Source organism: Apteryx rowi, unplaced genomic scaffold (assembly GCF_003343035.1).
Source record: "Apteryx rowi isolate R43461 unplaced genomic scaffold, aptRow1 scaffold_946, whole genome shotgun sequence".
In the NCBI taxonomy this organism is placed as follows: domain Eukaryota; kingdom Metazoa; phylum Chordata; class Aves; order Apterygiformes; family Apterygidae; genus Apteryx; species Apteryx rowi.
In genome coordinates this window covers 6,273-31,773 of record NW_020451256.1, presented here as the reverse complement: position 1 = coordinate 31,773, position 25,501 = coordinate 6,273, and the positions used below count along the sequence as shown (strand labels likewise).

Sequence of the window (25,501 nt, the reverse complement as noted above, 5' to 3'; positions counted from 1 at the left end):
ATAGTAGAAATAATCGTTTATAGAAAATGCCTTTAAAGTACATTGCAGGTACACTGTACTACTACTAATAAAATATTTTTTAATCAATCAAATGTTTTTCTTAGTGTTGTACATCAAAACAAAAAATTAGTTGCTGTGGTAATTGCTGTTCCAGGAAGCAGTTTCTTCTGGAACAGGCACATGCTGAATTTTTGATGAACACCTGATTTGTCAGGTCTGACAAGATATTAAACAGCAGTAATGACATGTTATTGCTTACTGGATATATTTGCATCTGATGTGAGAGCAATATTAAGGGTGCTTAAGTTCAGAAATTATTTTTTTACTCCCTTTATTTCTTAATTTATGAGAGTTCAAGAAGCTTGCCCCACTTAGTTCATTTTTTTTTATTCCCTACTCTTAGTTTTATATGTTCCTAGAATCCAGAAGATGGAAAATATTAACTCAGAGAATGTTTTGCCCTTTCCTGTTATATGGCCTATTGAATTTGTTACAGCTCTTGATCTGTTTTTTCTTGGCTCAAAATTGCACTCCCAAGTCTTTCTGGGTGGCAAAGAAGCTGTGGTAAGTTGTTCCTTTTTAAGAGATCTTTTTCTCTAGTATAGTTATTTATTTGGCTCAATCTTTTGGGTCAAAACCCAATTCTTCTCCCTCCCTTGTTAAAATGAAATGGTTAAGGAACCTACAATTTTATGCATTAGTTCTTACTCTTCGGTAACAGAGTTACTTGGCAATTAATGACAGCTGACAGTGCAAGACTGCCTACTGCACGATTCGTTCAAAAGTAGGCCGCATTCACAAAACTTCTCCACTTACCTGGACAAAGCAGGTGATGAGACCTAGACCTAGAAGTCTGCCACTTTTCTTAGAACCCTGGTATCTGTACACCTACCATGCACACTTGTCTCCTTAACATAGCTTTCTTGTTCTGTATTACCTAAATTTTGAAATCAAAACCAGGCAAATAATATATTCAGGATTTTTATTAGCTTTCCATGTGAGCATTACAATTTATAATACATCATATCTACTTTCAACTCCAGAATGAATCTAATTTAGTACATCATATTATTAGTAAAAACAAGCCTGGTAAGTGGGCTAAATTTCCAACTAGGATTTTAATATCCTTCAAACAAGGCAAGCTAGAATGTCAATCAATCACTTTACAGACATTTAGGTAGTGTTTCCCAAAACAAAAAAAAGAGGAGAGAAAAAAAACAACAAAAAACCCCAAAACCCAACCCCAAATTAAATTAGGAAGCGGATACAATTTAAAGCAGAGAGAGATTCATTTGGTCATTCCCCCCTCCCCAGCAGAATTTAATTACCAGCTATAGTTATAAAGGACATTTTGCCTCATTATGGTTTTGGAACCTCAATTAAAAATACTGGAGTCAGTTGGGATGAAATAGTAGGCGAGAGCCGCTTGCGTTCAGCAGCACCAGGTCCTTATCGGTAGCCGGGGCCCGGCTGGGTGTAGCCCTGGCCGAAAGGAGGCCGGTTGCGGGCATAGGGGTTGGGCCCGCTGGGCGGGGGGGTCATGGTGCTTCCCGGTGGGGGGGTGAAGCCGGGCCGCGGCTGGTAGGTGCCCGGCGCTGCCTGGGAGCCGGGGGGGCCGCTGTAGGGGGCCGGCTGGGAGGCCTGCGTGGTGTAGGGCTGCGGCGGGTAGCTGCCCGCCGCGTACTGCTGGGGCGGCTGCGCCGGCAGCTGCGCCGGCTGCCCCGGGAAGGCCGCAGCCGGAGCCTGGGCCGCCGGCTGGCTGTAGGCCGGGAACTGCTGCGCTTGCTGGGAGGGGGGCTGCTGACTGTAACCTGCTGGAGAGGTAGAGAGCAACATTAGGTAAGTGATGACAGCAAAGAGCCAAGGTGGCCTGCAGAGCAGTTTGTTGGGTTTTTTTTTTAATGACTACAGTAACACCACAAAATAATGCAGTAAGCACAGAAAAGGCAAACAGCAATGAATTGCAGTATTCCTGCCTTTCACATAAGCACACTGCCTGGTTGTGGTGCACTAAAATGGCAAAACAACAACGGTAGGAGCAATTTAGTGTACATTAGTTTTCCTGTGACTTACGCGAAATACGAAAAAGGACAGATAGTATCTTCGCCATCATGTCATATTAAAAATACAGTCTTCATTGGCAAGGGAAACTAATTCAGGATAGATTTTGACCTTATCTTTTCAAATAAAAATTCAAAATTAAAAGCAAACTGTCGTGAAAACATTGTCATGGCTTAATACTCATAAATCAATGTTTTTTCGTTAGATCACAGATGTTCTGAGTTCCTTAAAGGTAGAATACAGTATGAAAAAAGTTGTGCAGAACAGAATACTTTAGTGTATCACTTCCATTTGTCTGTATAAAACCAGCTTCCAAAAGGAATTTCTCTTACTGAAGACTTTAAATTAACAAAAAGTCCTTTTATGAAGAAATAGCTACTTTTATCCATCATGAAACACACCTGCAGCTACTTGCAATGAAACCTCTCCATTGACTGGAATCCTGTCAGCATTAAACACCAGACACACAAAAATTAATAAAAGTGCACAGCCCTGAACAGAAAGAGTAAGGATTGAAGAATGCACAGGAGTAAATTTTGAACTCACCTTGAAACTGGGAATCAAAATTTACTTGTGAGACCAACCTTTGAAGGGTCCGTTTTTACTACCATGAGTAAATAAGCACATTCTTGCCTAATGGATCTGCCAGACAAAAGGGGAATTGATTCTGCTCTTTGGGACATGTGTTTGAAAGGAGGCAAATACAGAGACAAAAAGAAAAAATGGACCTATGAGTCAAGATTTTCAATGGATATTGTCAAAAAGCCCTCAAAAAGACAACTGTTTCTGATACCTAAGTTAATCATGAAATAAGTTGTGAGAAACAGAGGATCTCAGACAAGATTTGGTGATGTTTCATTCTTGCTTTAAGATGCTACTAAGTATTAGAAGACAGAATTTGCATTGCAACAAATTTCACAAAAAGGATATGACTAGAAAGCAGATGGAAAACTCCCATTTTTTTTCCACTCAGTTTTTAAGTCTAAAGAAAGTCAGACAGACTCTCCTACTTCCAACAGTCCTGTTATTTCTGCAGAAAGTAGACTTCAGAAAGTCTGTCAATGTCTTCAACTTACAAATGTGGGGGTGAGAAACCTGCAGAGAACAAAATACCCCAGAAATACTTTAAAGACCTAAATCAAGAACAGGCTCTCCATGGAGCACACAAAAGGAAGGCTGAGGCACAAGCCTTCACTTCCAAGTTTTCTAGGGTTCTTAGCCAAGATAAATAAACAAATTTGTTCATAAGTTCTGCAAGCATTCTCCTCTACACCGAAATCAATGTACTTTTACATATGGGAGGGGGAAATCCACACAGGCTATATTCCGAGTCACTTCGTAGTAAGGGGGTTTTTTTTGGTCGTTTTAAACAATCTTGCTTAAACCAAGAAATAAAAAAATGCTTCGTACCATTTTATTAAAAGAAGTATTAAGCAATGAGAGCTTTGTTATGAAATCTGCTATATTCATCCCTGTACTGAGCTGGATTATGAATACTAGCATATACTATCCATTATTAGATTCCAGCTTCTTCTAAAGTAAACTTACTTTTTACTTCAAAACTTTCTGGTCTTTATTTGGGGTATAAGCAAAAGCTAACTCATCATATTTGACCACATATAAATCAGAATTAACAGAAGTGTGCTAAAGTCTGCTAACAAAGTCCAGTAGCACCTTTACTTGAAGTTACCAGTAATATCTACAACTTACTTAGAAAAACTAATAATTGAAAGTTTCTCTGAAATGACAGTATTTATAAATACTAAGGATTTATTAAATGACAGCTCTAGTCAGTGTTCACACCATCAAATTTTGTGTGTGGCAATTACTGTGGATACAAGAAATAGGGGCCCTCTTTATGTATCCAATATTTAAGAAAGTTAAATTGGGATGGATGATTAAATCATTTTCTAGAGTCCTGAGATGACAGAAGTTAATCCTGAAGACTTATCTTATTTCAGGTGATCTGTTTTGCCTACCTTTATTGCATTCTGCTGATCAGTAATGAAGTCTGCTATGGTCACAATCAAGTAGAATTGCAGTATCAGAACTCCAGCTCTGTATTAAAACATAGCTATACAGTGTGCTTTAACTGGTAATTTTTGAATTGCCTCAATTTCTATCAGAATCACAGACATTCAGCTGCCCTCGTGCTCAGGAACAAAAAGTAACAGGGTCAGGCATTCAAGGAATCAGTCTACAGCTAAATCACGATGTGAGCAAGCCGCCAGCTCTTACCTGAGTACTGCATACCATACTGTTGCTGAGGCTGAGCCTGTGGCTGCTGTGCAGGATAACCAGGCTGTTGATACTGTTGATACATCTGGCCTATGGATTAAAAACTTGTTCAGTTGAAGCCCAAAACCTGAGCTGGAGTATAACCACTAAGATGATAGATAACATCCTAACAGACAGTTTAGGTCACAGAAGCAATCCTTCCCACAACATGTTAAAAAATATATAATCTGAACACCCTTTCAAGCTGCTCTTAATTATCAGCTGAAGTGTTAACTACCATTTTTAGTTTCTTAACCATGCCATTCTGAAGCATAAGTGATGTTCAACTCCAGTAAAATAAATAGTTCTCATTCAGTAAGCGATGCCTATTATTTCATGTTTTCAGAGGAGGCCATAAGCTATACACCTTCATTAGCACTACTCTGGTGTGTAACAGAGCAGACATCTTTAAATGACTGAACAACTGCTCCAGAACATATAAAGTAAATTAAAGTACTTTGAAAGGTAAACATATCCTTGGAGTGTCTGTTTATATCAGATTTTTAAGACTATTTCTGCAAAGTACTGTAAGCAGAGTGGTATATGATTTATTCTGACCACATTTTCCAGACAAGTCATCTCTTAATATCTGATTTGCTGTAAGCCAAGTTTTCTTAAGAGACCCAGGTATATACACCCTGAAGTAAAAATAAAACCATACATTCTTAAGGTTGCATGTTCCAATTCGATGCTAATTTTTCCTAAATTCATTATTTCCAATTTCTTGGCAAGAAGATGCAGAGTAAATGTTTAGACTTAACTCATGCCCTGTTTAGGCTTTATGCTTCTGCTGTTTTTCATTTATTAACATGCATAGTCAAAGAACAAAATTACCTGCCAAACTAAAGCTTAGCTGCGCTGGAACAGACATGGAAACTTTAATAGTAAAGTGTTACTGTACCATTATTCCTTATGCAGAGATCAGCAGACTGTGTAACTGCAAAGTTCCTGTATCTTCTGAATTGCACCCAGTGGTCAAAATAGTCAGAAGCAACTCAGCTTTGCTCTAAATTCACTAATATCCCTGTGTGTGCTGTTTTAAGGGAGCTCCTTATTTCCTTTTTTCTCTGCTTTATTTATAGCTGAAAGCAACAGTACTTTGCATTCAAACTAAGATGTACAGAATGTTTTGCTGTACAATCCAGTCTTCAAAATTTTATATGGCATACAATTATTGTGACATGAAAAGAGTGCTGAGCACAAGGGTTGGAGAAAATTTAATCCTGTTAGCTTGATAATTGAAAATTAGAAATGGAGAAATGATATATATATGTTTTTTTTTTTTAAACTCAGTTGTGTAAGGAAGTTCTGGGAGAACCACCAGGAGGCTGCCTGTCTCAGGATAATTACCTTTAGGCTAACATAGATACCACACTGGCACCTGCTGGACAGACTAGGTAAAGGGGTATGAAGGAAACAACATTCCTGGCACCGTGTTTTTCAGAGCTTTCTGAGAAGGCATTGCTGTCTTAACCAGGATTGACGAGAAGACTTACCTAAGATTAGAGAGGTATTCCAGTGCCATTCAAGAAAACATTTGTAATTTACAGCAATGAATGTACTCAGAGATCCTATTGGACCATGAACAAAGAGCTTTTCCTCTCACTAGATTTTTAGTTTGAAAACAAGATAACCTACAGCACCAGTGTCTCATTTCGTATTTAGCAGTACGTATTTCAGGCAAGGATCTGGCAGCACTTACCACAGTTCCTGTGCGTTCTAGCAGAGAAAATTTTTAGCTTGCTACAGAAAAAAGACAAATGGGCAAATACGCATATTGGCACAACATTCTTTGCCGGGGAAGGTTATGAACTGCCTGAGCAGACGAACTCTACATATACTTTAGCATAAGACTAAAAAAAAAGTGCCCACATCTGTACATATTTGGTTCTGGTGTGCATTCAGCTAGTGGATTTAGTCATAAAAGAGCACATGCATGCCAGAAAAGATGGTGCTATACTGAAACTGCTTTGTTTGTTATACTGATTTAAATGAAGCTAGTGAATGGTTAAAACTTTTAACCGGGAAGGCAAATAATTCATTAATATCTGCCCACAGACATCAAATGACTTGGTATTCCCAAATTTGATTGAGAACTAACATCATTTCTTGGCAAAGAATTCCATTTAAAAAAAGAAACACTGATACACCAGAATGATTGACATTGGCATTTTAATTATATCCTCTACATGTAATATTGAAGTCTGATTAGCACCAAATCTGATTAAACTAAAAGACTTGAGGATGGCAGGGTGGTTTTTTTTCCCTTTAAGAAATGAACTAATAATTTGAAACTGTTTTCCAAAAAGAAAAACAAAAACAAAAAACATGCTCTGCACCAATACTGGCATTTACATGAGCTGATCCTGTTGAACACTTAACCATTAAAAGATGATTAAAGTTTTGGTTGGGTCAGGGCCCTGCACTGGCTGCTATTTATCATGTATGTACAGTGGACAACATAAGGGTTCCCACTAGTATTTCTGATGAACGAAGTGCAGTAATGACTTCTAATCTCTACCCAGTAACTGAACCATCTTATTTTCTCCAGAGTCAAGCAAATATAATCCAGAGTACTTCAGTGGAAACAAAAACTGCATAAACTATGGACCAAAACATTTATAACCAGCACTACTGTACTTTTATACACAGGGGGGGAAAAAAAAGGATGTAGGCAAAGATATTCAATGTAAAAAAGGCACTGTACTTGCTTTCACCCAAATTTAGAAGACTCATTAAATCTACTCCAATACATTAGCTTAGGCAACTTCTCTTTCCTATGTAAGGCAAGTTTGGCTGAAATAAGTCCTTTCTGTTCGTGCACAGAAATCGTGCTGCAGTTCAACTGTTTTCTTTCTCACCAGCAGGTACTTTTTTCCTTCCCGGGTGCTAGCAGTGATTCTGAATTCCAACCTGCTGTTGCTAGTGTTTTTAAGTGTTTCACTTTTGTTGTTTCAGTTCTAGTTTAACATCAACACTTACAATCTCATGCCTTATTTTATGTAATTAAAAGAGTAAAAAGGTAAACTAGCAAAAAGACAAGTTCAATAGCTGGGTGAAAATATTTTGAGTGTTAAAGTTTTCTGGCTGCTGACAGAAGACCTGAAGCACTCTTTTCCAGTACTACTACATATAGTCAGATACCAAACTTATTACAGCTTTAAGCTACATAGAAGACTCTTCTTTATATCTCATTTATATCACATCAAAAATTCTTAGGAAATTAAGCCTTATATCAAAAATTAATTTTCAGAAAAAAAAGCTAAAAGCTGCAAAACAAGTATTTTTATATGCTCCACTTCTACCAGCAGCATTCATGCTTGCTTAAATATATGCCTAACAGCAAGTTGGTCAAATACATTGCTCAGTGAAAACGCTACTGATGCCCTTCAGGCCTTCATACCTTTCCAAGATATTTCAAGTGACTGTGAATACTCTTATCACTATCATTAATATTTCTTACATTTATCTCAGCATTATATCAGTATAGGAAGCAGCAGAGGGTGGTAACTTGTTTTTACATTACAATACAGGAGCAACTTTATATTGTACTTTATATGGAGGTAAAAATACAAAAGCAAGTCATTCCACAGATGGAGTTTCATCCAGAGCTGTGCATGTCAGTGCTTTCACAAACAGCAATAGAAAGTGATGCCAAAATGTTACAAACCTCTGAAGAAGTTTATTTTTAGAAGTCAAATCACATGTGAAAGGGCACAATACCAAGAAATCTGAATATCAGAGTCAATACCTTAAACTTTAAAGGAAGAGCTTATTAAGGCACTCCAAATTATTAGGAAAACTGTGATGCATACATGATGGTTACGCTACCACCCAGTTACAAGGTTTAAGCTGGCTAGCACAGAACAATACATAATAAATAGTAATAATATAATAGTAAATAGTAAACTTATAATAATGTCTCGGTTTTGCTAGATAGAAGCAGTTAGTAAACAACATTCTTAATTTATACTGACAAGCCAGCATTACTGATAAGACTGTTATTTAAGCAGTTGCTTTTACTTAATTATCACTTGACACAACATGCAGGGTATATGCTACAAACTAAGATTTTCAAACAGCTTTAAGATGAATTGTATTATACAAGCTCCTTTGTAGTAAAATGAACATAGAGGCAAACAGAAAATACTACAATGAAACTCCTTTTCAGGATATGTGACCCTTTCCATAAAGCTACCACTCCACCTGCTGTTTATATATTGAACAGCATGTGAAAAAATTGCCTTTTGCAGCATTTGTAGTTTTGGAATCGACTTTGGGTCCATTAGAAATCTTAACTAACATAAATTCAGACTGAGCCAGCATCATTCCTGTCTTAAATAGTGGAAAAGTATGCTGCTCACCTTCCACCTGACCAGTCTGTGGCTGTGTTCCAGTGTACGGTGGCTGCTGCGGCTGAACACCGGGTGGATGGGCTGCAGAAGAAGAGGAAGCGATGCTATCTGGTGTTCCCGATCGCTCTTCTGCAGGGGCACTGGGTGGTCCTAAAGGAGTAAGAACAAAATATATTAAATTAAATGAATGGGGAATTTGAATAAAAAGTTTCATGCAAGATCATTTCCTTACAAAGTTTTTAACATAAGATATTTTTCCATTTTTCCACAGCTTTACATCCGAGAATGTCAGGCCCAAAATAAAACTAAGTATATATTTGCAAACCTACACTGGCACGCCTTTGGAAATAATTTCTGTGGCAATTTCTGACTCATGCCTGGTCAAAGTCACTCAGATCTCAATCTTCAGCGGGATGATCCGTTTTGGGGATAAGACCCTCAGTAACAACATGGTCTTTCTGCAGCTTCATGTTCTAACTTTGCAGACATGCACTGAAGAAGACTTCCCACATTTGGGCAGAGTATGCACCTACATATCTGTTCTTTCTCACCTAGAGCAAAGGTGCCAGGCTGCGTGCAATCATTGTAATGCAGCAATGTTTTATGGTGGCCTGCATGGGCCCAGGCAATTAGTGTTTTACTAGTACTCACACAGCACATGAACAAACAGAAAACTTCCAAAGAATGTTTTACATTTGCACTTCCAGTCAGGATATGGTAGGCTTCTGTCTAAAAGCAATTGCTTTGAGAATTCTAAAAATATTCCAGCTACTGATTAACACACAGAGGAAGGTGATGAAAAGTTCTGAAATACCTATGTGAATAGGTACACTACACTACGATTAAATAAAGAACATTATATTAGAAACAAGGAAGCTTAAACCCAGCTCTTTCCAGCTCTTAGGTATGCAAGTACTACCTATGATTTCAAAGACACTAAACTACATGTTCAACACATGTATTAACATTTCTGCAAATTCAATTTTAAGAAAGTCACATTTGCAAGATACAACTTCTACCATATGCATCCAACAATACAAGCATTTAACTGCATCTTCCTCCTCTCCTCAGTAGGGGAAAAATGCATCAAAGCTGCCTGTTTTTGTCTGTATCTGCACAACACTGCAGCTTTACAGCTTTTAAAATGGGATTTCTCATATCCCATTTAAATGGCCCTTTGTAAAGTTCTTTGCGCATTCAAAGCATGTTGAAGTGTAACACCACAGTATTTTTTTAATATAGATGCAAATAACAGTTTGTGGAAACACGTTACAAAGAAAGGTCATAAAAAGATTTGAGGATCTGTATAAATATATTTATTCTATGTAGAGAGTCAAATGTAGTGTTAGGCTACTAGAACAACGTGCAACAAAACCCAGAAGTCCTTACAGCAAAATTAGTTTGCTCTATCAGAAGAATTATGGAGACACAGATCTTAAAGTATCACTGATGCTATGATCAAAGCATTAACTGACACTGAGGCTTTGTACCAGAAGACAAAAACCATTCCTTCAAAAAAAATTAGCTCCAATGTTCAGCCAGTCCTACTTCATAATCTACTGTACCTCTTCACTATTCAAAAGAAGTCTGTTTTAAGTTTTCAAGCACCAACTTTTTCTAGTTTGTGAACTAACCATGCTGTGGCAACACCCCAATTGACTGCGCAGGAAGAGATCACTCAATAGGTCTCATCCACTGCACAGTACCTGATCCGAAGATGGCTGGTCAGTTTGCAGTTACAGCTTTGGCTCCTGCACAGCTGCTATCACACAGAGCAGATCTATTCCCACCACTCCACACTTTTGCTAATATAGACATATGGTAGAAGCAAGCTCCAGTTGCCATTTGTTTGTCCATTTGTATCATCACTACATAGACCATATGAAATTTGGTCTAGTTTGAATATACACAGAACATGCTCTAAACTAACTGCAGTTTTACTTTCAAGTATCAATGCTCTAGTATAATAAACCTTGTCAGACCCAAGCACATTCTGTGCAAAATCACTTCTGTATATTCTGCATCACATTCCCTATTGAAATTATAAAAGTAATTTCAGATGTAGTTATCCTGTCTTAAGTTGATTGCATTAAATTTACTAGGTATTCAGTTTTAAAATGGTTACTACAAGGTAGAGCCAACAGTCATGCAGTTCTTCAAGAACAAAAGCAATCCAGGCAAGTAAGTTATCCCTTCCTCTGTTAACAGTAAAAAGGATGACACTACTGGATTTCAAAATGAGGCAGAGAAAACAGATGCTCACCCAAAACATTCCAACTGACCCAAACAGCAGAAAGAAGCCAAGGACACAAGTTGAACAGCAAGATCAAGACTTAAGGCAGAGCAGTGGATGCTGTTTCCCATCACTGGCAGATGCCAATTAAGCTATTCTATTGTGCTTCCAAGGGAACACAGCATTTCTGTTAACCCTAGTTACTTAAATAGCTGTTGTCACCTAATAATCCATTAAAAAAAAAAAAAAAAAAGACAACGTATAGTATCATTTTTAAGAGTAATTCTTTGTTAGCCCTAAGTGAATGTGACCAATGTATTTAACATTCTTCTTTCTTTGAAAAAAAAATTAGGAAAAATCTCTTGCACAAATACTAAAACCAGGTATTTACATCTCCAAAAAAATAAATAAAAGTGAAATCTCTGTCATTTTGGCAATTTCTTCAGAAGGATGGAAACTCACATTTTACTTTTATCCCCTTCCCTGAACTGAAAACATGTAAAGGACAGGGCAGTTCCTATTCATAGTGTTTCATGTGATTATTCTGAATACAAGTGCAAAAGCAAAAACGCTAAGCTGATTTGTAAAGTTCCAATTTTATCACAAAAAGAAATAGAAAAAAAACCCCCAAACCCACGCACAGAAGTTCCAGATCGAAAGCTCAGTGCTTACACTCTCTCCTCCCTCACTTTCCAATCAAGTGATCAGAACTCTGAGCAGACGGGGGTTGCTCCAACACGCACTACACCAGAGTTTATTTCAGGTCAAGGCTGCAATTATGAAGCAAGGCCGCCCGGCACCCTCACTTACTATGCTTCAATTTACATAGGGGAACAGTCTCAGGAGGACACGTTTCAGAAGCCCATTTAACATGCTGCAACTGCTAATGGGCTACTCTGTCACCAGGACGAGATGAGAGCTAGCCCAAAGTAACCCTCCCCATGCAAAACATGTATCATGTGGGTACCAGGCCATTAGTAGCATTTAGTTTCTTTTTTTGTTGTTTGTGTAGACATAGCCATGGGATCAATCTCCAGTTGCTGTTAGTTTGTCTCTCTCTCCCACCCCCTCCCTTTTTTAAACTACACAATGTAAGCGATTTGCAAAGCTTGCTATCATAGAGGCTACAAAGTTTACAAGCACAGAAAAAATATTGCAAAACAAGCAAGGTATCAAGTCTAACATTTAAAAATACTTCAGAGTTGGAAGATACTCTGTTATTCCAGGTAACATTTGAGTTCATTGCAATGACACCTAACATGACTGAACCACCTCACATTCAAGGGTAGTCAGTGGTAATACTAGTCTATTAATACACTGATATCTCGGAAGATGCCACCACCATAACAGATGTTATTTGACATCTACTGTTCTAGTAATAGTTTTCTAAAGTAATTTGAATCAAAAAGAACACTAAGCCATTTTCTACTCCAAGCATAGCTAAAACCAACAGCTGTATTTCGACGTTTTCTATATGGAAGTTAGAAAATCCATTTATAACACTTCAATATATCAAGCTTTAGAATTCTGTAAAGGAACAGTGAATATGAAACATGGCTTAATACATCCAAAATACAAATTCTTTGTACAAGTCAAGATTTTTAAATGCTTGAGTCATCAATTACAAACAAGTTTCACATTCCTTTTCATAAGATGTGTTCTTACCTGACACTTGATCATCTGTCAAGCCAAATGCTGACATGACATTCTTGCTGATTTCATCCTGATTTTTTAGTGGATCAAATGCAGACATGCTTGCTGCTATAACTTGAGTAGATGGCTTGACAGTAGAATCAGCAGCTGCAGGCTTTTCTTCCCTACCATCTACAGCATCTAGAAAACAAAATGTCCCGTTATTAATTCTTGAGAACAGAAAACCCACTGTAAGTATATACTGTATTACAGCAACTTTAAACTTGCGTGCAGTTTTTTTAAACTCTGTATTTTAACTGTTGCAAACACACACATTAGGATAATAGCAAATATTATACCTCCAAATATAACCTCCATAATCAATCACAAAGTTTCAGTTTTATTGCACATAGTTACTTAAAGATAAACTGACACTATGGAGTATTAATTCTCTCCCTTTGTCTCAAGTTCAAAGGTACAAGGCTCTTGCTTTGCCAAATTGTTTTGGTATGGATTGTCTACAGAGAATTCAAAATTAAGAATGCTTACAGGATAACTTCCAGTTTGTTACTGTTTTGTCAACTGTAGTTTTTGTTTTGTTTTGTTTTATCCCCCCCATCCCATCCTGTCTGACAGGTAAAGTTCATCTCCTTGTTCTTAATACAAATAACATCGCATCGCTCAGAAACCTAGTAACAGTGCTTCATTCTCACTTTAATGACAAACGTACACAGTTTAAACTGCCTAGTTCTGCATCCAGTCTAAGATCACCATCCTAACCCCCTTCCAAAGGGTTAATAACCTAAATCCATGGTATTTCATGGAATTAGTAACTGCTTATACTGTAGCAACAGTGGTTGGATTTTGGTTGGTTTTGTTGTTAAAAAAGCATTAAGTGTGAAACACAAAGATGGTGTTTCTTAGAAGAAAAGTTGGAGCTATTGGTTTGCTGCTTTACTCAAGAGTACTGTAGTCCGTGACTTACATATGTCATTATTTTCTGTGTCCAGCTTCCCTAAAATCTGTAATTAAGGACACTTGAACAAATCCAGAGGTATAGTTCTACAGTACAACAGCCATAAGCTAGGAGCTTACTGTCTCAAAACCAGGAGAATGAGACTTCCTTCCCCATTTTGCCCTCCCCCTATAATACTTTCCACCCCTATCTGCACCCTTGTGCTGCTTACCCTGAGACAGCTCTGATGCTGGTCTGATCAGAAAATGAGCAGATTCAGTTTCCTAACCTGGCAAAAGAAGTGAATATAATTTTGCTGAATTAGCTTTTTGCTATTCTAGTGAATCAAACTTGCTTAGCAACAAGACAAGCACCAGAGCTGGCCCAAGTAAGCAGCAGGAGCACTCAGCTGGGAGCAAGGTCTCCCCTCTTCAGCAACAAGCTATTAATTCAGCTCAAGCCCTGTCAAAACTTCATCCTGACTCACAAGTGTTATTTACAGCGCTTTGATGTTTTGCAACAGGAATCAAACTCTGAAGTTTTATTTCTAAGTTAATACGGTGCTTTACTCCAAATAGTTTGGACATAAACTCTGCCTCTCAAACAACTAAACCATTAAAAAATAAGTTCCAAACTACTGAGCAACGATCAAGAATGACCATGATTAGTACTCAAGACTCCATTTTTCACTTTGTTAAACAGCATATAACTCTGCAGATCAAACTGAACAATTCTGAGCCAGACTGCCTACCGCTTTCAGGCAGATTAGCAGAAAGCCCGGGTTCCGCTGGTGGTTCTAAACAGTCCAGTAGACGATTGACTTTATTGCGAAGTTCTATCAGCTCTCGACGCAGATATTTCACCTGATTAGATTCTAGGGGTCTTGGTTGTCCATTAACTGCAAAAGAACAATTAAATAAATTTAAGATTGTAGTAACGTTTTGGCATCCAGTTTAAGACGGGGGGGGGGGACCACCAGTTTTTACTCACTTTTATCTTCCTCTTCTGTGGAGGATTTAAAATGATGCACACTGAGTCAACACAGACTGTTTATTCTAGAGCTTACTACCCATTTAATATAATCTCAGTTCAACACAATATACTGTACCAGAACTGGAGAGAAAGGCTTCCAGTAAACTTCTGCTCTGTGTAATCATTTCCACAAATACACACTGAATACTACAAACATCATTTTTGGTGAAAATCTGTCCCTTTAAAAAGTGAACTAAAGAAAGCAGCATACACAGCCAGCAACACAGCAATTCATAAGTAAGGTCAGTCTTCAGGAAGGAAGATAGTTTTAGTTTCTTTAAGTTCAGATGTCTCACCAAACAGCAAGAAGAAAAATAGATTTCATATATTAATCCAGTATTTTTAACTTACTGATTTCATCCTTCTGAGGTGACCTAAACTGAAAGCTATTTACAGCATCCAGTGGAGTGCACTGCCAGAATTTTTAAATAAAGGGGAAAAAAAATTTTTTTTTATACTTACCAAATAACGTCAGCTTAAGTATCCTACTGCACTGAATTGCAAAGGAAAGATCTGAGCTATCAAAAATTGTTATAAGATCTCCATCTGAAAAGAATGTGAAAAATTTACATTAAAAGCAAAGCCTAATAACTACTGAACTTCACGCTAGGGCAGAAAGCTTACTTCATTACTAAAAAAACACTCCCTATTTGATTCTGAAGCTACTAGAAAAAAAAGTTACCAATTAACACTATTGAAAAATGGTACCATACTTTTTAAACGTATGAAAAACCCCAAAATTTTGAAAACAGAGTTAGAAAACCAGTTTCTTTCTGTCATTATTAAGTAAGGCTTATATCCGTATTTCCCTAAGGTACAATCGCTTACAATCATAAACTGTGATTTAAACTATCTGTAATAACTTGGGTAGGACAAAATTTACAGAATAAGGACCACTTACCAAGAAAAATTAAACTTTTTTTCTTTTTCAAACAGCATAAGACAAAGCAACAAGTTAGACTTGTGCACATCACAGAAGTAAGTTTTATTAATGTGAGAATTCAGGGAAATTATGCACAGAGGGTAGGACAGAAATATGACTGGGCTCCAAAACATCCTTCTGACATTAGCCCTTTGAAAGAATGAACAGTTCCATATAGTCTCTTCATTTATTTTTTTGTCTGCATACAGGATGAAGCATTACAGCTAATAGTTCACAGGGGCCAACACCTGAAAGAACAATGCTACCACTTACAGTTATACGCCCATTTTGAGTGGTCCCAAAACAATACTGTTCATGAACAGTTCTTAAAAACAGACAGGAGAATCGAGACAGAAGTTGGCACAATCTGACCCCAATTTAATTTTTAAAAGCAACACACACACACACACTCACAAGGAAAGATGGCAAAAAGTTAAGCAACTAGAACACTTTCTCAGGTTATATTCTGACCAATGATCTGAAAGACTGATTTTCAACAAGGGAATAATAATAATCAAGGAGCTGTGGAAAAATTAACAGTAAAATTATACCAGCCTTAACACACAAACAGGAATGAGAAGACATGAAGATGTCAAAGTAGTCAGCATAGAACTTTTCTCTCAGTCAAGGAACTTGACGTGAAGTCTCAACTCTTAAGTCTTTTATTTTCAAGTGGCAGATTTCAGAGGTGAGGTGACTTACTGAATCTGCACGTGGCCATCAGTGACAGGAACTATTTAAGAACTGTTTGGGATCCTTTAAGACACAAAGGACTGTGCATAAAACACCAAACACCTTTTAGTCCTATTAATATACAAAAGAGATACCAAACTCCCAGTAATTGTTCCTTTCAGAAATTTTAACCTTTCAGAAGGCCTTTCAGAATTTTAACCCAACTCAAGACAGTAGTCAATCACATCAATATCTTGCTTACTCAACAAAATCACAAATAAAAAAAAAAGAAAGACTATTCTCTTTGGCAGGATTCATCTTCTGCTGTTTAAAAAAAAAAAAAAAATCAAAAGGCTCATCAAGAGATTAAATGAGCACAAATTAGCCAGTGCAAAGTAAAGAGTGGGACTGTATAACAAGGAAAGTATGTGCATTGGCAGAGGGAAGGAGAATGAATAGCAGGGCCGCCTCCTTCCAGAACATCTTATTTATGGCTGGGAACTGACATGAGACACTATCTAGTAAGCTTTACCCCCAGAATCAACAGTGTTATACAAATGACACACAGCTGGGAACAAAGCAGAGGCCAGCCTATTCATGCTTCCTCCCTAGAACACTGTTACAAGGAGGCTCTGTGGACAAACACAAACATTTTTTTAATTACAGACTACTGCCTGGAAATTCTTAGCAATTTCATGGGTATTGGTCCTATGAAGATCCAACTGCATAAGAGTTATGGTCAAAATTTTCAAATAAAAACGAATTCATATGAATAAATAGTCATTAAACACCTGGCTGCAAGTTGAAAAAAGCTCAGAATTTGGAGACCTATGTATTCTAATTGCATCACCCTCTGACAAGAAGTAACACCTTTGTGCTGGAAGGTGTTCCTACTGTAGCACCATTAAGAACAACCAACAACACTGTCAGTCTCCAGAGAAGCTGCTTTCTAAAAAAGATAAAAATGAAGTCTTACAGATACCAGTAATCTGATGATATATTTCCCTCAGGAACATTTGAAAACTCTTTTATATTTTTGACTCCAGAGATGTTTTTTGGATCCTGTGTTCTACACTTTCACAATTTCAAAAGTGTTACTTGGCAGGAACCTCTGATGGCCATCTAGGCCCTACTCAAAGCAGGACTACTGCCAACACCACATCAGGTCAATCATGGCTTTGCTGAGCTGTGTCTAGAAAGCGTCTAGGAACGGAGGCTTCACAACCCTGCTGGGAAACCAGTTCCAGCGATGCACTGCCCTCCTAGTCAAAACACTGTCCAAGCCTCTCGAGCTGCAATTTACAACTGCTGCCCCCTCCATTAGGGTCTGGCACTACAGAGAAGAGTTTGGCTCCACTTCAGTTCAGTTAGCTGTAGGCCTCTATTAGCTCTGCCCTCAGTCTCCTCTTCACCATAGTGAACAAGCCCAGCTCCCTCAACCTCTCCCTGTAGGGCGCCTGCCCTCAGTCCCTCGCCACCATTGCCGCATCCTGCTGGATCCTCTCCGGTTTCTCAAAGCCTTTTTATCCTGTGGTGAAGGGGGCAAAACTGACTATGGAAATCCCAGTGGGGCCTCACCAGAAGAAGGAAAGTGCAATACCCTGCCTTGACATAGCTGAAGCAAAGTCAAGACTACTAGGATCCTCATGTGACAATGTTAAACTGAGGCCTAGTTCTGTTAAATTTTTTCCCTTAATCATTTGCAACTTCCTCTTATATTAATATGGTTTAAACATTCTTAGTAATAACCACCATCTTGGATATCATATAAAGAAACTCCAAGCGACAGTGGAAAAGTCACATCCTGAGCCAGAGAAAGCCAGTATTAAAAGCAGGAGGTCCCTAGGCTATGAAAAACAATCAAAGGATGAAACCACAATTACAGTCTCCATCACACATCATCCGCTTCAAAAGAAAGGACAAAGATACGGACATACACAAAAACAGAGAACTATACTATATAAGGTACAGGTAAGAAGGCAAAAAAAAAAAAAAAAAAAAAAAAAAAAGAAAAAAAAAAAAAAGAAAAAAAAAAAAAAAAAAAAAAGAGGGTGGGCCTTTAACATAATGAGAAAGCATCCATCAATTTCCTTTTACCTATCCCATTCTAAAAAGGGAAAAAAAGATTGATTTTGTGATAAAAGCAAAAACGTAACGACCATCACAAATCCACTGAATTCTGTTCCTATTAGACACCCAGGCCCAAAAAGATAGCCCTTAATTCCCTGTCAATTTTGATGAGAAGCACTGTCTCTAAAAGCTCTGTGAACCTGAACAACTCTCCAGGTCATTGAAAGTGAAGTTTTCTTTCCTAGATGTATAAACAAGTTATTTGACATTCCAGGTATCGCAGGCAGAGCTAAAGTCTCCTACTCCCATAGTTAAGAAAAATTAGCCTGAATGTTTCAGTAATGCAGCACTTTTACTGTGTATAAGTTTTTGATATGAATAAGAGACTCTGGATTTTTATCAATCTCTGAATTTCATATTTGTACTTACAAATTCCAGCCCTCTTCCCCAAATTAAGTAGCTTTTCCATGCCCCACACTGACACTAAAAGAATAAAAAAAGCCTCAATACCACAACTCTCATTCCACATATCTCAAACAAGGCCTTTCTTATTCAGTCCATTAAAGATTCCTTCTAGAAGTTGCATTTGTTTAGCACTAATCATTGAGACTTTCTTTGAAACAAACTATGTTTAACCAATTCCCAACAGATTCAAACCACCACACAGGGGAAAAATTATTTTTAATATTTGAGGTTAAGTCAAAGGTTTGTTCTCATCTTTACTAATGGAGGAAAAAGTAATCAAGAATTTCTACTACAAAAATTAAGTTTTCAAAGTCTTTTAAGAGTTTGTATTAAATCATACATATTAATTCACCTCTTGCCTCCAATCTCACTTTATCACTGACAACAGAAAGAAGTGGTTAAATGAGTGGACAGCAAGAAGCCTGCAACAGCATCAGCTTTCTGCAACAACAAAAAGTGAACTTCGAGATAGCTGGTATTTCAGAGATACTGGACGGCACACTACCAGCACAACCACAAGAAATACAGCTTCTATTTATTGACTGAATCTCGGAAATGGTTTCCTTTTGTGAACGTTGTTTTAGACAATTTAAGAGATAATTTTGTTGGTTTTGTCCTTAGATAAATCATTTCAGAGCAACACTAGTAATTAAACCTTACCTTCATCTTTATATTTTATTGTGACTTCATCATTGCTCAGAAGTTTTCCTCTAAAAACTCTTTGCATCATTAGCACTAACTCATCATAGGTGATGTCCTCATTATGAATAGGAATCCTCCTAATATCTTCCCCAAGCTGAGCTTTGATGATCAGCTTCCCGCTTAAGTCCAGCTGCCCATTCATGATGGGCTCCTGATTTCTAGACACCTGTTAACAACAAAACATTAAAAACATTTTAGAACACTGAACGCTAATTATTTAAATCTGTTTGAAGACCGTACTGAAACTTTCAATCTTTTGAAAGCATTACTGTTAGAAAGCACTCCAGAGAAGCTTTCTTGGAGATATTTAAATTCTCAAATGATAAAATGGCCAATATATTAACTAAGCTCATGGGCAAAACAGAACTCTGCAAGATTAGACACAAAACAAACAGTTCTGACTGTTCTCAGTGCTCTGAATTTAAATCCAAAGACCTTTAAAAAGTCAGACAGCTTTTAAATGTGACATTTAGGAACTTCACCCTGTTTTTTGGTAAAATATCTACCTGTAAACTGTCATGGGAAAAGTTATACAGGAAGTAATATTCCCAAGGATTTGCTGTTGAAATGCATGTATATATCTCTCTCAAGGAAAGTGCAATGCAGCAAACGCTCAGCCTTACAACATTATACATTATTACCTAATTAGATCATTTTTACATCCTCCATAATTGCAATATCCAGTAAACAGCTGTTTGTTTGTTTTAAGACTGCAAGAACAAAGGAATAAAAAAAATCTGAAAGATTATAAGCAGTAAGGTGGTTTTATTAAGGGAAGCAAGTTGAAACAGGCACCATTTTAGATACAAACGAAAGGGGAAAAAAAAAAAAAGGAAGAACTGAGCATTGGTTTTATTACATGCATGGTCAGAATACACTGAAAGTTTCTCTCCAGAAAGCAAAGACAGGAAATTGTTCCTGTTTTTTTTAGATTTTAACGTAGATTTTATATTTAAAAGAGCTACTCATTAGACCACACAACAGTTTCAGTTTTGTGTTTCCAGATTAATGTTCTTAATCCTATTGAAAAATTCAGTACAGCACACAGAAGTTTACTGAGCAGCATAGCACAGTCCTAATCGAAAGCTGTAATCTACCCAAAGGTCTGTATCGTGACTCAAGTTGCTTGAGTTAGTTTCCCAAATCAGGATTACATCTGACTGTGAGAGGAAGCCAGTCAGCCAGAGGCTACCATAGACATCAGCAGCTGTACTCACTGGTATTACAGCACTGCTTCCCCTTCTGCGTGTCCAGAACACAACTATCTTCAGCTGCCTGAGGCACACAATATTATGTGTCTCGTGGCTCAGAGCCACACAGGTGTTATGCAAAATACCAGGTCAGGGCAGTTGGGCACTCTCCGATGGACAATCGCTCCAACTTAGAGATGGGCAACAAAGTCATCTTCCATCCAAGATCCACATGACATATACTTCAGAGTCATATCCTTCACACTTCATATATGACAATTAAAGAATTACCACTTTTTGCCAGGCAAGTAATATGTTAAAAACACAAAAGTCTATTACTTACAAATAAAAAGAGAAACTACAGAGAAGTTTCTGAGGGAAGTACTGAAAAAAAAAAATCTAGATAGCTTGTCAGTCTTTCCCCTCTTTCTTCACTGTTTTGGACAGGGTCAAAACAATGAAACTGGAATGAAGAGAAATTAGAGAGGCAGGAATCTTAATATCTGAAGTACAAATGTTGGAGAGCTTAGAAGTAGGAAGCCTTACATATCAAAACTGGAATTCCCAAAAAGGTATGCAGGCAAGCATGCTGTCCTTTCTTTTTTGGAGAAAAAAAAAAATCATAATAGAGATATGCAGATATTTGTCCCTTACCTTTAAGAACATTATAACATGGAGCGCTATAAAAAAAAATGAATTTTGCTTTGGTCAATTTTTAAAATATTCTATTGAAAATGACTTCTCTCCTACCAGAGAAACTAGTTACTCAGCTAAGGCCTTTAACACATCATACCTTGATGCATCTCTGTATATTTAGCTCTACTGTTTTAACAATGACATTATGTATTAGAAGGACATACTAGGATACTATCTCTAGATTGCAACTCAATTTCTGTTGTCTTGTAATTAACTTGATATAAAGCAAATGCTTCATCCATGTGTTTGACCCAATGACCTTCCAAAAAAAAAAAAAAAAAAGAGACAAGCAACTATTGAGCAAAACTCATTTTCCTTATCAGACAACAATAACAGTAAGTAGGTGAATACAAAGAAATTCAATTCAATTGCAGAGAACAGGGACCTGTAATTAACAGAGTCAGGTTGTCACTGAGACACTCTGATGAAGCATAGTGAAGTTCATAATATTGTTAATGCATTATTCATGTTATGCAACATAGTAGTCTAGACTGCAGGCACATCAACTCTGTCTAATTAGCACTTTGTTTTAGTAGAAGTTGCTTGTAAAAAACACAGTTATTTGCAGTAAGCATTTAAATGATATTTTTAAGCATTAAAAAAATTAACTAGTATCCACAGGTCTTCTTTCACCTCCCTTCCACAAACATATGTTTATCATTACCTTGGTTTTCTTACTGATGCTGTATTATTGGTCAGATTTTCCACCTCACTTCAGGACAGAGTTAGGAGAAGCTGCCATGCACTACCAATGGCAGAAAACAGGAAGCTGCATCAGAAAAATTAAAAAAAATATTTATTTGCTCTCAGATTCTTTAGAGTTATATAGCTCATACTGATCTTTCACCTTAGAACATCTTAATAAATATATTAAATTTAAAGTCACTATTTTATCCATAAAGTAACTATCAGAGATTTACACCTTGCGTATCATGGAGTTCAAAGTTTAACTAAAACAGATCTTGAACAAGAGTTTTAATTTCATAATAAAAGAGCTTTTGATTTTTTTTTTCTGAATTTTGTAATTGGGTATAGGAGTTGTTAACAGTAATGCATTCCTTTCCAGGAGAGTGATCTCCCCCAACAGTCTTAAACTATTCATTTGTATGGCCCTCCATCTTAATCACCCAGCTTAAGTTAAAGAAAATAAACTCAGATTGATTTAGCCATATCAAAACACAGAAGCACATTTCCTGGTTTAAAGCTGAAGTCTTTATGACTTTAACTGGTGTCTTCAACGCAGCATCAGGGCCAGACTATCAGCAGTAAAGGAGCAGTAATGCCACTTTTTCACAGACAGAAACACCAAACTGGGCAGGAAGAATGGACCAGAGTCAGAAATACACAGTCACTTAAAAATATGATCTGCCATTAATTCACCTCAAGATTCAGCTTTTGCTGCTAGAAAGCCGATGTGATGATCTGCTTGACGTTTATGCAGTCCACACGTTTTTTATGTACACGCTTCTCATCCAGAGCTACAAGACAATGATTTAGCATACAGACCAACCCAATGTCAAACAAAACTCTGCTCCTCCCTCCCACCTGCTAGGCATATTCTACCCAGCACTTGCACTCCCTCCCCCCCATCTTTCCTTCTTGTCTCTCTCTGACACATGCACACACACTGTTATCTCAACATCCGTGGTCAGATTTTTTCAGATGATTTGCTGCTAACCAGAGGAAAAAGTATAGCTTTCTCTCATCCACATGAAATTGGAATTCCCTAATGCGGCCAGCTCCCGTCTTTTGACTCAGCTTAGTAAATTGGAATGGACAGGCATGAGGAATACAGGACTGAAGCAGAGAGCAAGAGAGCTCTGAAGAATGAAGAAAGCCCCTCCCTAATTCTCATAGGTTGGCACCTGCTCCCCTCATCCTGGGTATGCAGTAATATTCACCTTTAAAAAGGGCTGTACTCACTCCTGACAGGGAGAAGGGTAAGACTGCTCTGACATACAAAGTAGGCAAAAGGAAGAGATGAGAGTACTTTACTGTTTCCTCACTCACATTTTATGAAACAAATAGGACATGGAGATGGTGCCCTTCTCGCCCTGATCTTGCTACAGTTCCAGGTACAATTTACTGCAATGAACAAATAAGGGATACAGATCATCTAAAAGTGGTTTAATTTACAGAGTTAATTTAGCTTGCATCTTCTGTTGTTTAAGCATTATAGTTGCACGGTGTTTTTGCTTCTGTAATGTTATAGTGTAATTTACTCAGAAACAGACAACAGTAAAAACAGAATCTCATCAGTACTTCTTAACAAGATGGATTTTGGTGGACATGCTTGAGTTACTGTTGTCTTTCAACAGATGGAATGCATCATTCATACTTTGTGCAAGGAAGCCTGCAAATATATTATCTTATTTGCCTTCATTATTCACAGAAATCCACTTCATGTCTACCAAAGAATCCAGAAAAAGTAACAGAAAAAGCACCTAAGTGCACTTATTTTGTCAAACTGTTCTCCATTCTGCTTGAAAGTGCCTAGGTTTTAAAGAGACAGATTCTAAACACTGCATCTGCTTGCAAACATTACAGAAAACTGTGAAATGTTTTAATCATTAAATCATACAGCTTTTAAGTTTTTCTTTCCTCACTGTATGACACAGCTGAATGTATGGCTTGATGAAGAAAATGCTTAGTTTTCCAAGGAAGACACCCAGAATGTATACTGATAAGCTTTTTAATAGAATAAATCAGTGTCTACTTTCTCAGGAAAAAAGAAAACCTTCAATGTCTTCCTCTTTAAGACACACCATTTTTTGTAAGAATCTCACCAATACCTTCTATGCTCCCTAATGTACTACATGCATTTTAGAGGTAGAGATGTTTTCCCCGTCACAGCCCTGTTTCTATTCACATCATGCACCAAGGTCCTATCTAAATTACTGACTCAGGATCACTCCTAAAGCAATGATGTCATAACCCTTTTTGATTTCACTAGCCTTTTCCCATTGCAGCAGAGGAACACAGCCTTGCCTAAGCAAAGGCAGAAACGGCATTCCTGCTTCACTGCTCCCTCTGTCAAAGGACGGATGAGGGGGAACAGGGTGAGCCATACGGAAACAGGGTCAAGCACCGCTGCCCCCCAAGCCCCACTCGACAGAGCCATGAGAGCTTTCCCAAGACAGCTGAGGTGGGGGCAGCAAGAAGAGGAGTTAATTTCGCGGCTTTTTTTTTTTTCTTATTCCAGTAAGGGCAGGCCCAATCCAATGAAGAGCAAAAACCGTGGCCACTCGCTGCCGGGGGAAGAGGCGCGGGCGGGGGGGCCACAAGGGGTCTCCCAGCCACTCTTCCAGGGGCCGCCTCGTCCCTGGCCCGCCGTTGGGGGGGAGGGGCGGGGGACGACGCTCGCCCCAACCCGCAACCGCCCCTCCCGCCGCCATTCACACAGGCGCCAACAGCTGCCCCCGGGGATCGTGCGGGAGGGAAAGAGGGGGGTGTGCGGGAAGGGTGCCGAGGAGCCCCGCTGTCTTACTCTGGCTTCTCCGCGGTCCCACCGGTGGAGGCCGCCCGCCCGAGCCCGGCAACGGCCGCCGCCGCCCGTACGTGGCAGAGCAGCGAAGGGGCTGGAGCAACGGCTGCAACTGCCGGGCCTGCGCGAGCCGCCCGCATGCGCACTCGAGGCCCGAGCCCGGCCGGCGCCGTAGGGCGCATGCGCCGACCAGGGCAGTGGGGGCGGGAAGCCGCTTCCCTCCCCGCGCCGACGCGTCGTGGGGCGGGGGCGCGCGCGCAGCCGCACGCGCGGCGGGGCGGGGCTTTGGCGCCGCCAGGGACTGCGTGGCCGCGCGGGCGGCGGTCGTCGGGGCTGTGAGGGCGGGGGCGGCGCCGTGGCGGCGGGGATGCAGCCCGGCAGCCTACTCAGGCACTTGCCCCGGCCCCTTGGGGTTGCTGCCTCACTCTTTTCTCCCAGCTAAAAAGGTTTTTGTTTGTTTGTTTTTAGCCAGTATTTACCAAATGGACAGGTCTTGGGGCAAAACCTTTCAAAGTGTTGTCACTAAACAGCAAAATGCAGTCATCTGGCTGATGTTCATCGCTGGGGTAAAAACATACCTCTTCTCATGGCTGCTAGGGTGAGCTACGGGTCATACCGGCTGCAACAAAAATGGGGTGGTATGTCCAGCTCCTGCCGAAACGCAAGAGATGTGGCTCAAGCAGCATAAAATGATTTTTTTCAGACAGAGCGCAGTAACAGGACTGTTTGAAAATGCAAGCTTGTATCCTCCTAGA

At 38.8% G+C, this 25,501-nt stretch overlaps 1 protein-coding gene across 4 annotated transcripts; it reads right to left on the bottom strand.

The window, feature by feature from the left end:
• Nucleotides 1–965: 965 nt before the first annotated feature.
• Nucleotides 966–24,901, bottom strand: TFG (TRK-fused gene). 4 transcript variants are annotated; one of them, XM_026092195.1, is made up of 11 exons: nt 24,750–24,901; nt 22,643–22,740; nt 21,927–22,031; nt 20,594–20,830; nt 19,335–19,542; nt 15,008–15,091; nt 14,265–14,411; nt 12,592–12,759; nt 8,703–8,843; nt 4,300–4,389; nt 966–1,814 (listed from the first exon to the last, which is right to left on the bottom strand). In XM_026092195.1, exons 5-11 carry the CDS (start codon nt 19,516–19,518, stop codon nt 1,450–1,452), a joined length of 1,179 nt encoding a protein of 392 aa, XP_025947980.1. In that variant the 5' UTR covers nt 19,519–19,542; nt 20,594–20,830; nt 21,927–22,031; nt 22,643–22,740; nt 24,750–24,901; the 3' UTR covers nt 966–1,449. The 4 variants fall into 4 exon arrangements, with proteins under 4 accessions (XP_025947980.1, XP_025947979.1, XP_025947983.1 ...); XM_026092194.1 differs by lacking the exon at nt 20,594–20,830; XM_026092198.1 differs by lacking the exon at nt 20,594–20,830 and having other exon boundaries at nt 966–1,811.
• Between the last annotated feature and the right edge of the window lie 600 nt (nt 24,902–25,501).